At 57.6% G+C, this 12,326-nt stretch overlaps 1 protein-coding gene across 2 annotated transcripts in view; it reads left to right on the top strand.

The window, feature by feature from the left end:
* Positions 1-12,326, top strand: part of RIN3 (Ras and Rab interactor 3) — a 123,679-nt gene that overhangs the window by 88,044 nt on the left and 23,309 nt on the right. For both annotated transcript variants that reach the window (XM_060097932.1, XM_060097931.1), the window contains exons 5-6: positions 2,073-2,164; positions 9,556-11,127. In XM_060097932.1, the coding sequence (XP_059953915.1) occupies positions 2,073-2,164; positions 9,556-11,127 (1,664 nt within the window). The remainder of the gene's footprint in view (positions 1-2,072; positions 2,165-9,555; positions 11,128-12,326) is intronic.

Here is a 12,326-nt window from a genome sequence, read left to right as displayed (position 1 = left end):
GGTGGGCTGGCAGACGTGCATGAAATCCTTAAGCAGTACTGGCTTCTGGAGAAGGAGGGGGTCCGTGGTGCGGATGTGTAGAGTCTAAGTAGACGTAGGTGGAAGGGACGAGGGGGGCGTTCCCTCTCTGCAGAGCTCAGAGGTGGGAATGAGCAGGGGACATTCACTGTAGGAAGATGACATTTTGGGAGGCAGCGAGGAGGCCCCGAGTGCAAGGGAAGGCTCTGTGGTGGGCAGGAGCAGGGAGCAGGCTGGGGCAGGCCCTGGATGCCGGGGTCCCGGGCTGGGCTGTGGTCGGCAGCCACCACTGCAGCATCTTGAGCAGTACACAGAGGAGGTGGGGAGGGGGTGTCAGAGATTACCCTGGTGGTCGGGGGTGGCTGCCAGATGAGCCGAGCGATTCTGCTGGCCATTTCAATATATGTAGTGGCCCAGGAACCTTTGGAAACCCCAGTGGCAGGCCACACAGCCAACCAGGTAGACAGGCAACACCAGGACGAATTCTGCCACCCTTCAAACTTAGAGATTGGGGTAGTGGTGACCGGGCAGGGCCTGAGGTGGGGATGGTGCACTGAGGGCCCGTCCGGTCTGGGTCCAGGCCTGGCCTGGCTGGAAGGGCTGACAGGAGGCCCACAGACGGCCTCAGATGCTCAGAATCACACAACTATGACAATGAAGCAAAGATCGACGGGCCACGCCCACCCCATTGACAATGGAGAAGTCAAAGGCCACAACCCAGGAACTCAAAAAAGGGCCCAGAATCTTCTCCCACCTTCCCCCATCCTGCTATTCCATAAGCAGAGTGTTTTTCCCCCGTGAAAACGCTTCCCATGAAGGGGTGGGGGCACCCCACGGAGCAGCACAACCTGTATTGATGGGCAGAGGTGGTCTGGGAAGCTCCCCGGCGACCCGCATCCCAGGCGGCCTCTGCCCTGCTCTCCCCCGATCCAGTTCCCGAAGTTTAGACGGGTCCATTCGGCAAACACTCTTTGAGCCTCTGTGGTGTGTGCTAAGGGCTCTGGGGGCATCAGCGATGTGAAAAGCTGCCCGCCCCTTCCAGGAACTTCCAGGGCTCTCACGTAGTTCAAAGGGAGGAGACGGAGGGTGCGGTATAGACAGTAAGGCCATGAAGACCCCCGGGGACAGACGGCCATCATGCAAGGCTGTCAATGGGCCTGGACGGATGGGATTTCAATGACTGGAATCAGGGTTTGGGGAGAAGGTTGACAGGGCTGGGGATACGGCTGGAAAAGGGGGTCGGGGTCAGACTGTGACGGGCTTTGAATGCCAGGCTGAGACGTAGAATTGGGACCAGCCATCCTGGGGCCCCTGCAGGGCCACACTCCACTTCCTGCCCCACGGAACAGCCCTGGGCTTGAAGTCAGGAGGCCTGGGGCTCAGCACACTCTGCCCTCCACCCACCGTGCGTCTAGGCCTGGACATCTTCCTTTCCCTCTCTGGGCCTCAGTTTCCCCATCTGTGCAATAAAGGGGGAGGGTGTCTAGATCCCTTCTGGGAGATCTCTGGAGAGATCTCTGAAAAGATCCCCATTCAGACCAAAGGCAGCAGATAGAGCTGGCTGAGTGTGTCGTCAGGGGTGTCTGTCTGGCTGTGTGCTCACCAGCGGGTACCTGGCTGTAGTTTCACCAGGGGAGTCTGGCTGTGTGCCCACTGCACGTCTCAGCATGGAGCAGCGGGGGTCAGAGGACTGGAAGGGGTGGGTCACTCGCCTTACCCAGAATAGCACCTTTAGAAGAAGCTGCCTGGACTTCCAGGGCCAAGAAAACTGGGGATAAAGCCTCTCCCCCCACCCCCTCCATGCCCAAGGAGGGTCTTAGCATCTCTGGGGCCAGTGCAGGCACAGGACCCGGATCTGATTGGTTGCTCCCTCAGCCTCAGGGCTCCTCCCCTCGGCCCCAGGGAAGTTTCCAGTCTGTGTGGTGATCCCAGCCGCCAGCAGGGTTGCCAGGGTTCTTCCTTTATGGGCTGAGGATTTGGGGGCGGTGGGGGGCTGAGAGTGGACACACAGGCCCCTCCCCGGACTTGACCTCCGACCCCTCGTGTCTCCACAGAGATTTACTGCCCTTCAAGCTGAGGCTGCCCCAGGCCATCCTTGAGGCCAGCAGCTTCACAGACCTCGAGACCATCTCCAGCCTGGGCCTGGGTAAGTCCCCTCTGGGGTCAGGGGAGGTGGCTGGGCCTTAGGAAATGGAGCCCCTGGATTGCCCCCTGCTGACCGCCTGTGCAGATGGGTGGCCCCTCAGGCTGACCCCAAGCTGGATCCTGAGTCCCAGCTCCCACGGGACCACCTGCACCCCTGCCCCAGGTGCTGAGCCCCTGTAGCAGGGAGATTCTCCCTCTTTTCGGAGTGGCGCCCTTAACAGCTGTCAGGAGGTCTGATGCACAGCCTTGCTGGGTCTAAGGGAGCTGGGTCTGGTCAGGACCCACACAGGCTGACCTGGTGGCAGGGCGTGGCCCGGGAGAAGCTGGACCAAACGCCAGGGGACTTCTCAGCGATGGCCAGGAACCTGGGGGCCAGCAGCTGCCACAGCCCTGGCCCCCAGCCCCGCCCTCGTCAGAAGGAAAAGCAGCGCGAACGTGATCGTGAGCTAGAGTGTGCCCCCCACTCCCTTGGCCTGCCCCTGCCCAACCACCTGATTCAGCACACCCACCCTGCCCCTTACCCTCTGACCTTTTGAGGGGTGACAAGGGGAGGGTAAAGGACAAGAGCGTTTCTGATCCCAGCCCTTCCACATAATAGTAAGAAGAGCTCATGTTTACTGGGCCCTTTCCATGTGATGGGCTTCGCTGAGCCAGTGCCAACCTCTGACATGGCCTCACCATGCTAACCCTCAGGGAGCCCAAGCTCACCAAGTCTGGAGCTGCCAGGAAGACAAGCCAGCCGCCTCCGCGGGCCCCCAATCCTAGGCAGAGGCCAGGTCTCGTTATGAACAAAGCAGTTAATAAGTCCTTATCAAGACTAAACCACACAGGGAATATAGCCAATATTTTATAGTAACCTTAAATGGAGTATCATCTATTAAAATTTTGAATCACTATATTGTGCCTCTGAAACTAACATAATATTGTAAGTCAACTATACCTCAATTTTTTTATTAAAAAGTCTAAACCATACCCAGGAACCTGCATCACACGTGGCTGAGCACAGCAGTACATTTTCACCAGTGGTGGTTGAATGGAGGAGAGGGTGATGGAGAGGGCAGGCCCAGGGCGTAGAGGAAGTGAGAGGCAGACCTGGGATCAGAGGCGAGACCCCCTGGTTCCCAAGCCAGCCACTGTCCACCACCCAGAGAGGCCTCTAGACAACAATGCAAGAGATGCCACAGGCAGCTCGTGGTCAAAGGCCAGGAAGTAGGAGGAGTCCAGGCCCCCGGATGTCCGCATTTAATGAGCACTGACCTCTTTATCTGCATTGATTCATCAGATCTTCAAACAACCCTGTAAAGCAGGTTCTGTTATTGTGATCCCCACTTTATGGCAGAAGAAACAGACACGAGGGGTTGAGTGACATGTCCAGTGTCACAGGGTCCATGGAGGGCTGGGCAGCTGGGCTCCAGCCCTCACCCACTAGCTTGTGCTGCCCCTTAACTCCTTATCCAGGCTCTCCTAGGTCTGGCTGACCCAGTTTATAAACTTCAGGGCCAGTTTTCAGTTCATATTGGGAATAAACCCTGAGCTTGGGCCCCAGATGTTATAGTTGTTGGGCTCTTACCCTTCCAGAAGCTTCATGTGGGACAGGTGAGAGTCTTGTAACTCATACAGTCCAAGTGACGCCCCTCCTAAGATCTAAAATGGCACAGGTGATGCTTTCATTGCCGCGCCCTTGGCACTATCTTGTGCAATCCTTGCATCCCCGTTTTCAAGATAGAAAGTCAGTTCTTAGCACAGCTGAGAAACTTGTCCAAGGTGCTCCAGGCAGGCAAGAGCAAAGCTGGGATGTGTGCCAGGGGCTTCTGACTCCCAGCTCAGCCCCTCCACTGCCCCTCAGCTGCACCTCATGACCTTCTCAGTTTTTTTTGCAGCGAGCAGTCAGCTGCCAGTTTTGAGGCCAAGTTGGGAGGGCAAGTGAGATGCATGGGCTCCATTCAGAGAGGCTTACCTCTGAGAGGAGTGTCGGTTAGCAGCCTCACTGTGGGTAGGTTGAAGCAGGCATCCCTAAGACCCACTGCCCCAGGGACCCGCAGTTTCCTCTCACCCTGGGTGGGGGGCGGGGCGGGGGCAGGGCTGCCCCTAAGCCCTAGGAACGGCTGTATGAAAGACAAGCTGCTCCTCTGGAGAGAAGCACATTCCTTTCTGGAATAGACAAGCCCTTCTATCCTGGGTGAGCTTCAACTCGAGCACGTTGAGGAAGTGAGGGGGGAGGTGCCCTCTGGGAAGCAGGCGGCAGTCCAGATTGTGTGTCAGCATTCACTTCCTTGGGAAGGGGTATTTAAATGAAATCTGAGTGCATTGAAGCTTAGGAATCAGGGTTCTTTTTTTTTTTAATTTTTTGGCCATGCCATGTGGCACGTGGGATCTTAGTTCCCCGACCAGGGATCGAACCCGCGCCCCCTGCATTGGAAGCACAGAGTCTTAACCACTGGACTGCCAGGGAAATCCCAAGAACCAGAGGGTTCTGATCAGGCCTGGTGCCCCCAAGGGCTGAAGGTCAGAAGCGAGGTTTTCCCTGGAGCCGAGGAATGGTTAACTTTTCAGTCCTTCCCCAGAATGGATGGAGACCCGGAGCTGAAAGGGCACATCCTGTCGGAGGCCAGAGGCCCTGGCTCTGGGATGTGCAGACCTCCCTGACCCTCACCTGCGGTTGTGATGATAAATATGCAAAGAGCAGCACTTGCCAAGGGCCCAGACACACCAGGCATTGTGCCCAGCGCACCACACGTTGTTCTAGGCAAGGCACTCTTGTGGCAGAAAAGTGAAACCCACTCAAACGAGCTTAGATAAAAGGGGGTTTAGTGAAAGGCTGCCGGGGAATCTCCGTGATAGGAGCAGAAGGTCAGCCGGACTTTGCAGGCAGCAGACGCTTATCTCTGCACACAGCTCAGCCTCCTCCCTAAGCCCTGGTTCCCACTCCCGACCCGCCACCGGCCAGGCTCTGACTCCCCACCTGGTGATCCCCACCTGGTGATCTCATAGTTGGAATAAGTTTATGAGGCACATGTGTCTTCTATCACTAGTGTCAGCAGTGGCTCTTTTTCTGGCACTCCACTCACTTTTTACAAAATGAACAGAATGTCATAAATATCCAAATCATTGCACAAGCCCTGCTGTTCAGACAGGGATGATGTTGCTGAAACGGGACTACTGACCTACAGGCTCAGCACCTCGTGATCGCCCAGAATGGTTGCTCGTGAGCTGATGTAAGAAAGTCTGAGTTTGGCCTTGGAAAAGCCAACGTTCAAAAGGTCTATGTAGGTATAAGCTTGGGCCCACAAAACTAACCTAGGGGGCAGTTCAGCACTAAACTGCATGCAGTTGATTCTGAGTGCAAAAGGAATCTAGAGAAAGCGGTGATAGATAGGGGTGAGATTTGCAGAGGTTCTCAGACATATTTGTAGTATGTATATGTTTAATATTTTTAAAATATGTGTAGAAAAAGCATATGTTCTATAGTGCTTCCAAGTTTGCCTGTAACTTGCTTTTTCCTTTCCATTATACAATGAGAATTTTCCTACTTATTAAAAATTCATTGAAAACTCCAGATTGAACGGCTGTCCAACAGCCCGTCTTTAGGATGCCACAAAAACATTCACCCACTGATCTCACCAGACTTTCTAGCTGTTTCCATGGCATCTGGAACACTTGGCTGCATTCACTCGTCCCCTCTTTGTTCTGCCGGTAGCCCAGGGCTCCTCAAGTGTGAAACCTTGGTCACCTTTGCCTTCAGGGTCTACAGCCCAGTTACCTGGCCTGGCCCGGGACCTCTGAGGACTGTAGGAGTGGAGGCCTGGCAGAAGGCATCCCCAGCTGAGACACAGGAAGCCACAGGGCCAGCAGAACATCTGCCTCAGTCCGAGGGCAGCACAGCGGCAGTGAGGGCACAGGCCCTTAGGGGAACTGCGACCACTGAGCTGAGCTTGGCCCAGTGCCGGTGGGCACAGATGCCCACAGCCGGGCCAACCGCAAGGCTTTCATGACAGCGTTCCGCTTCTCCCCTGGCCTTGGCATTGTGTAGGCTGCAGAGAAAGTTACCTACTTCCTTGTTTTTAAGCATAAAGACCTACACTGCCACTGAGTTCCCTAATAGGCCCTCAGACCCCAGGGTGCAGCTTCTCACCCCTCAGAGCGGCATTCGCTTTGGGGCCTCTGCCCTGTGAGGTACAACCACCAGGCCTCTCTTAGGGGCAGGGGAGTGGTTCTTAATCACCCAGGCCCCGGGCCCATTTCCCTGAACCCCACTGTCTGTTCCACTCTTGTAGGAATACAGATCTGAGCGGTGGAACGTGTTCTTTTTTTCTGTGCATGATGGACCCCCCTGCTATCCTGAGGCGGGCGGTCCAGCTGGTGGTCCATCACTTACGGAGCTCTTTGCCCTCCTTTTTGCCTCCCTCTTCTCATTTTCTCACTTCTTCTCTTCTTGTCTTTAGACCTCTTCCCATGGTTCAGGATGAAACCAGAGAAGTACAGTCCTAGGGTTGGTCTCTCCCGTCAGTGTGCACCAGGACCGCGGAGCCCAGGGGAGTGTAGGTGAGGCCTGAATGTGTCAGGAAGGCTCCACCAAACAGGTGACATTTGACCTGAGTGTTGGAGGATGAGTAGGAGTTTGCCAGGTGGAGGGGGTGGGAAAAGCATTCCAAGCAGAGGGGACAACATTAGCCAAGACCTGAAGGTGTGGCAGCCCGTGGCGTGTTCGGGAAGAAGTGAGCAGCAGAGAGAGTGGGGGGAGATTCAGTAGGCAGTGCGGGAAGGGTGTCCAGGGCCAGATCCCACAGGCCTTGAATGCCAGGCTAAAGGTTGGGAAGCGATTCTGGACAAATAGCAATCAAGGGCCCACCACACGCCCAGCATAGAGCCACAAGGAGTAGAATGGATTGGGGGCGGGGTGGGGGCACGGAGGCAGCCTATGGCCACGAGCTAGGTGAGCGGTAATGGGAGTGTCCGAGCATGGGTGGGCGGTTCTCTTGATCGTCTACCCCGTAACTTGCACCTTCTCCCGAAGGGTCTTATGAGAACTTGGAGGTGGGCCTCGGGGGCCTCAGCTCACCTATGGGGCTGCAGCCCAGTCACCTTAGACTGGCCGCCTGCTGCTTCTTGCTAAGAAGCCTTCCAAGGAGACCATGCGAAGTACCCAGGAGAATGGACCGGTCATGGAGGGGTCATAGCTGCCCGAGAAAGTGAAGCACAGGGTCCGGGCAGCCCTCAGGAACAACCCGCCTGGATCTAGGGAGAGCCTGGAGACGCACCCTCCCCCTCCAGGCTCTCCGCGTCCTCAGCTGGTGGCTGGCATGGGCACAGAGCCTGGCGTGTCAGAAAGCCACACGAAAATTTGTCATCTTTGATGCTGTGGAGACAGCCGGCCACAGCACTTCCAGGCTTGGGAGTCTCTGCCCAAGACAGGGCTGAACCATAAGTCCCGCCCTGCTCCCCTGTGGATGCGCACGGCTCACTTTCAGTCAGTTTCTCGGCAGCCCCACCGTCCTGGGATTACACTTTGCTCACCTTGATTGGGTTTCTGACCCCTTTGGCCAGCAAGGTGGCAAACATCCACAACCCCGAGAGTGCCCATCCCTTAGGGCGGGCACGCACACGCGCACACACATGCACGGCTGCCCTTGGCCATCTTGCAACATCTCCTTTCTTTTGATGTCAAGAGCCTGCTGTGTTCTTACCACATTCCCCGTTCTGGGGTGCTCACCACCCCACTACTCACGCCAGGAGAGCAACCAGGATGAGAAGTGTCGCAAGTTCCTATGAAGCGGCCCAGCACATGGCTTTATTTATTTATTTATTATTATTTTTTAACATCTTTATTGGAGTATAATTGCTTTACAATGGTGTGTTAGTTTCTGCTGTGTAACAAAGTGAATCAGTTATACATATACATATGTTCCCATATCTCTTCCCTCTTGCGTCTCCCTCCCTCCCACCCTCCCCATCCCACCCCTCCAGGTGGTCACAAAGCACCGAGCTGATCTCCCTGTGCTATGCGGCTGCTTCCCACTAGCTAGCTATTTCACGTTTGGTAGTGTATATATGTCCATGCCACTCTCAGCTTTAGAGCTAGTGTGACCTAGTTCAAATTCCACCTCCCTTCACTCACCAACCCGGTGACCGTTCATCTCCCTGGCTTTCTCATCTTCGTCTGCCATACGGGGACAACATGAGGACACCAGAGGCCTGTGGTCAGGGATCGGTGAGATGGTCCCTGTAGAGCAAGGAATCCACAGGAGCCAGAACGCAATGCACGTTTGTTCCTGGTATTGTCTTTGATGCTGTTTTTGGTAGTTTTCTTACTGATGACTCCCTCCCAGAGGTAAAGAGCCCCGGGTGAGAGGCTGGAGGCCTGGCTCAGTCACTAACAAGGAATTTGCACTATCGATCTCTAAAATGAACACGTGGAACAAGACCTGGGTTCCATACTCCTCCAAAAGGAGCTGCTTGAGTGAGCTTGCAGTGACCTGCCAGCCAAGTGACCTTGTTCTCAAAATGTGCTCCTGTGGCCTTTTGGGAGCATCCCGAGCTTTTGTCAGATTCTCCATAGAGCCTGGTACCGAGAGGTCAAGAACTCCTCTGAGCTAGTCAAGCCCCAGCGCCCTTTCAGCCTGGACGTCCCATGCCCGCTACCCAGAACAAGCATGGCGCTGACCATCAGTGCAGGCCTGCTTTGGTGGCCACAGCTAAGGGCTGAGTCAAGAGCAAGGCATGTGCTGGGACTTAACTCAGCAGTGCAGGAGCTCCAGCTCTCTGAGCTAGGGGCACAGGGCAGCTTCCTGTTTTAACGCTGAGATTGGCCAGAGGCAGACTCATTTTGCAGAGGGCAGGCATTCCCCCACTTGGGTGGTCAGGTCTGAGCTCACTGGCTACAATCCATAGTTCATTCTTCCTGCTGTGACAACTGCAGTGGCCCGAACAGGCCTGAAGCAACTTCTCTGTCAGGACCCCATCCTAGGGATGCCTAGATGAAGGCCTAGAAAGGTCCGGTGACCTGCCCCAGAGCACCCAGCAGGTCAGCATCAGGAGCTCCGGGGCTTTGTCCCCTCCATCCCCGTACGTACCTGCACCCCGGGGCATGGGTGCCCCCCCCCCGTGGGGTCTCACACGCCAGGGGACAGGACTGAAGCTGAGCCTGTCACCAGCCCCCTCCCGGCCCCAGCCCGGCACCGCAGGGGAGGATGGTGTGGGGCTTCCCCTCTCAAGGCAGGAAGTAGTGGGAGAGGTTTAAAACAGTCCCAAAGGGGAAACCAACCCTCGGAGCGGTGAAGCAAGCACTGTGCGGCCTTCCCTCGCCCTGGCCCCTGCGCGGCCCACAGACACCGCCCGGGCCAGGCTGGGGCCCGGCCTCAGGACTGACCGCCTCTCCCTCCCTCATCTCGACAGGCTTCTGGGATTCCTCACTGAACCCCCGGCGAGGAGGTGGGAGCCCAGTGGAGGCCCCGAGAGACCCAGCCCCGGGAGCGCCCCCCGCCTCCATTCTCAGGTCATCGGCCCATTACGAAAACTGCTCGTGTGAAATCGAGCTGTCCATAGGAAACGGCCGCCTGTGGTTTGTGAATCCAGTCTTCATCGAGGACTGCAGCAGCTCCCTGCCGGCTGACCAGCCACCCCCGGGAAGCTGCCCCTTGCGCCCATCGCCTCCTGCCTCCGACGCTACCTCCCCCACCTCCAGGTGGGCCCCTCGCCGCCCAGCTCCCCCTCCCCCGCCGCTCCCTCTCCATCCCCCCGGCTCCAGCCGACCTCCTCCCCCGGCCCCCACTCCGGCCTGCCCTCTGCCCAGTTCTCCCTCGGCGGCTGCTCCCCCGCGTCCACATCCCGAGGTCCTTCCTCCTTCACCCCCAGCGTCTGCCCCCTGCCTGGCACCCCACACCCCAGGCCCCCCGGAGCTTCCAAGCCAGCCACCCATGACAGCCTGTGAGAGGCTCCCACGTCCCCTCGCAGGCCTGGGCCCCCTCAGGGAGGAAGAGATGAAGCCGGGGGCAGCCCCCAGCCCCTTGCAAAACCCCGTCCCTCCAGCGCCCACAAAGAAGAGCCTCCCCGCCGCCCCTCCCAGACGCCGCATCACGGAGAAGGTCTCCCTGGAGGACCAGAGTGCAGGGAAGGCGGACAGGGGGGCGGCAGCGGAGGGAGACCCGGTGGGTCTTTCCAGAGCATCCCCGCTCCGCCTGCCTCCCCAGGGGACCTCCGGCAGCCCTGGGGACAGGCCTCAGAGAACCACAGAGCAAGGCCAGGAAGCAGTGGCCAAAGCCGGCGATCTGGGCAGCATGCCAGAGCCTCCGAGGAAGATTCGACAACCCCCAGTTCCACCTCCCAGGAAGAAACGGCTCTCCCGGCAGCTGGCCTCGGTCCTCCCAATTCCCCTGGAGACTGCCGAGCTTTCCACGGACGGGGAGGCCCCTGAGAACCCCAGGCCCGGTCCACCTGGAGAAGACCAAGGTCCTGCCCCCACAGCTGGCACTCAGAGCCCGCATTCCCGGCGCAGGGCCCAGCCCCAGAGCTTCGCGGAGTTCAAGGGCTCCCTGGCCTCCCTCTCGGACAGCTTGGGAGTGCCCTCCTTGGCCGCAGACCAGGACTCCTACTCGACCAGCAGCACAGAGGAGGAGCTGGAACAGTTCAGCAGCCCCGGCATGAAGAAGAAGTCGTCGATGATCCTGGGCAAGGCCCGCCACCGCCTGAGCTTCGTGAGCTTCACCAGCGTCTTCAGTGCCTTCCTCTCCAACAACCGCAAGCTGTACAAGAAGGTGGTGGAGCTGGCCCAGGACAAGGCCTCGTACTTCGGCAACCTGGTGCAGGACTACAAAGTGTACAGCCTGGAGATGATGGCGCACCAGACCTCCAGTATGGAGATGCTGCAGGAGATCCGCACCATGATGACCCAGCTCAAGAGCTACCTGCTGCAGAGCACCGAGCTCAAGGCCCTGGTGGACCCCGCCCTGCACTCCGAGGAGGAGCTAGGTGGGTCCCCATCCTGGGCAGGGGCTGGGAGCCGGTGGGAGCCAGGGATAATCCCAGATGATCCTCCCTTTCCGTGAACTAACCCCTCTGCTGTTGTGTCTCTTCCTTCCAAGTTCGGCCCGTGGGCCCAGTTAGATGGCAGAACCTCAACCACCTGAGAGCTGGGCAGGACCCCCCCCCCTCAGGATGCTCCTGGTTTTGTTAGGGAGACAAGTCACCAGGAGCGATCAGCGGCAAAAAAAAAAAAAAAAGCACTAACACGCATGGCTGCTGAGGGTCAGAGGCAGTCCCTGCAGGAGATCTGGTGGCTGCAGAGATGTAGAGACCCTAGAGGGCATGGACCCTCTTATTCTGTAGGTGAGGAAAAAGGCCCGGGAAGGGGAACGGACTTGGCCAAGGTTACACGGGAGCCAGGGGCGGTGGGGAAGCTGACCGCAGGTCCCTGCCTCCGGGTCACCACGCCTCTAGCGGCAGAGGCTCTGAGGGCCTGGAAGGATAGACAGGAGTGGGGTGACGGAGGCAAGGGCAGACGTGTGTCGTCCTGTTGAAGAGGCTGGAAAAGCAAAGGGGAAGGGGGAGGCGGCAGGATGAGGACCAAGACAGCCAGGACCAGCCCTAGACCCAGACATGGGCCAAGCCTAGGCGTGCGTGGCAGGGAAGGGTTATCTTGGCCTCTACTGAGACTCAGCCATGGGGACATGGGCCCCTCCCTCACCTCCCGGGGATAGAGCAGCTCAGGTGTCTCCCTACAGGGACAGGACTTGGGACCTCCCCTACTGGGCCAATAGCTGAGACCCTGGGGATCGGGTGGAGCCAAAAAGACGTTCCAAGAATACTTCCCTACTGTCAACCAAAGCTGAACATTGCCTTGGTGTCAAGTTGACCTGGGTTCAAATCCTTGTTCAGGCCCCAAGTAGCTGTGTGACCTGCACCAGCAGAGCCTGAGTTGGTCCATCTGTAGAGTGGGGATTATGGCATGTATGTTGCACAGTTGCTGTGAGATCAGAGATGACTAATTCTCATTCCACTAGCTGATCAGGACGCCTCTGAGATAAGATGACATTTGAACAATGAAGGAATAAGCCATGTGGATAGCCACGTGCATTCCTCCAGGCAAAGGGAATGCCAAGTGCAAAGGCCCTGAGGTAGGAGCAAGCCTGGCCGGTTGGCAGAACAGCAAGAAGGCCAGGGTAGCTGGA

The sequence above is a fragment of the Mesoplodon densirostris genome, chromosome 4 (genome assembly GCF_025265405.1).
Source record: "Mesoplodon densirostris isolate mMesDen1 chromosome 4, mMesDen1 primary haplotype, whole genome shotgun sequence".
NCBI lineage: Eukaryota > Metazoa > Chordata > Mammalia > Artiodactyla > Ziphiidae > Mesoplodon > Mesoplodon densirostris.
This window is presented reverse-complemented; position numbering and strand designations above follow the sequence as displayed.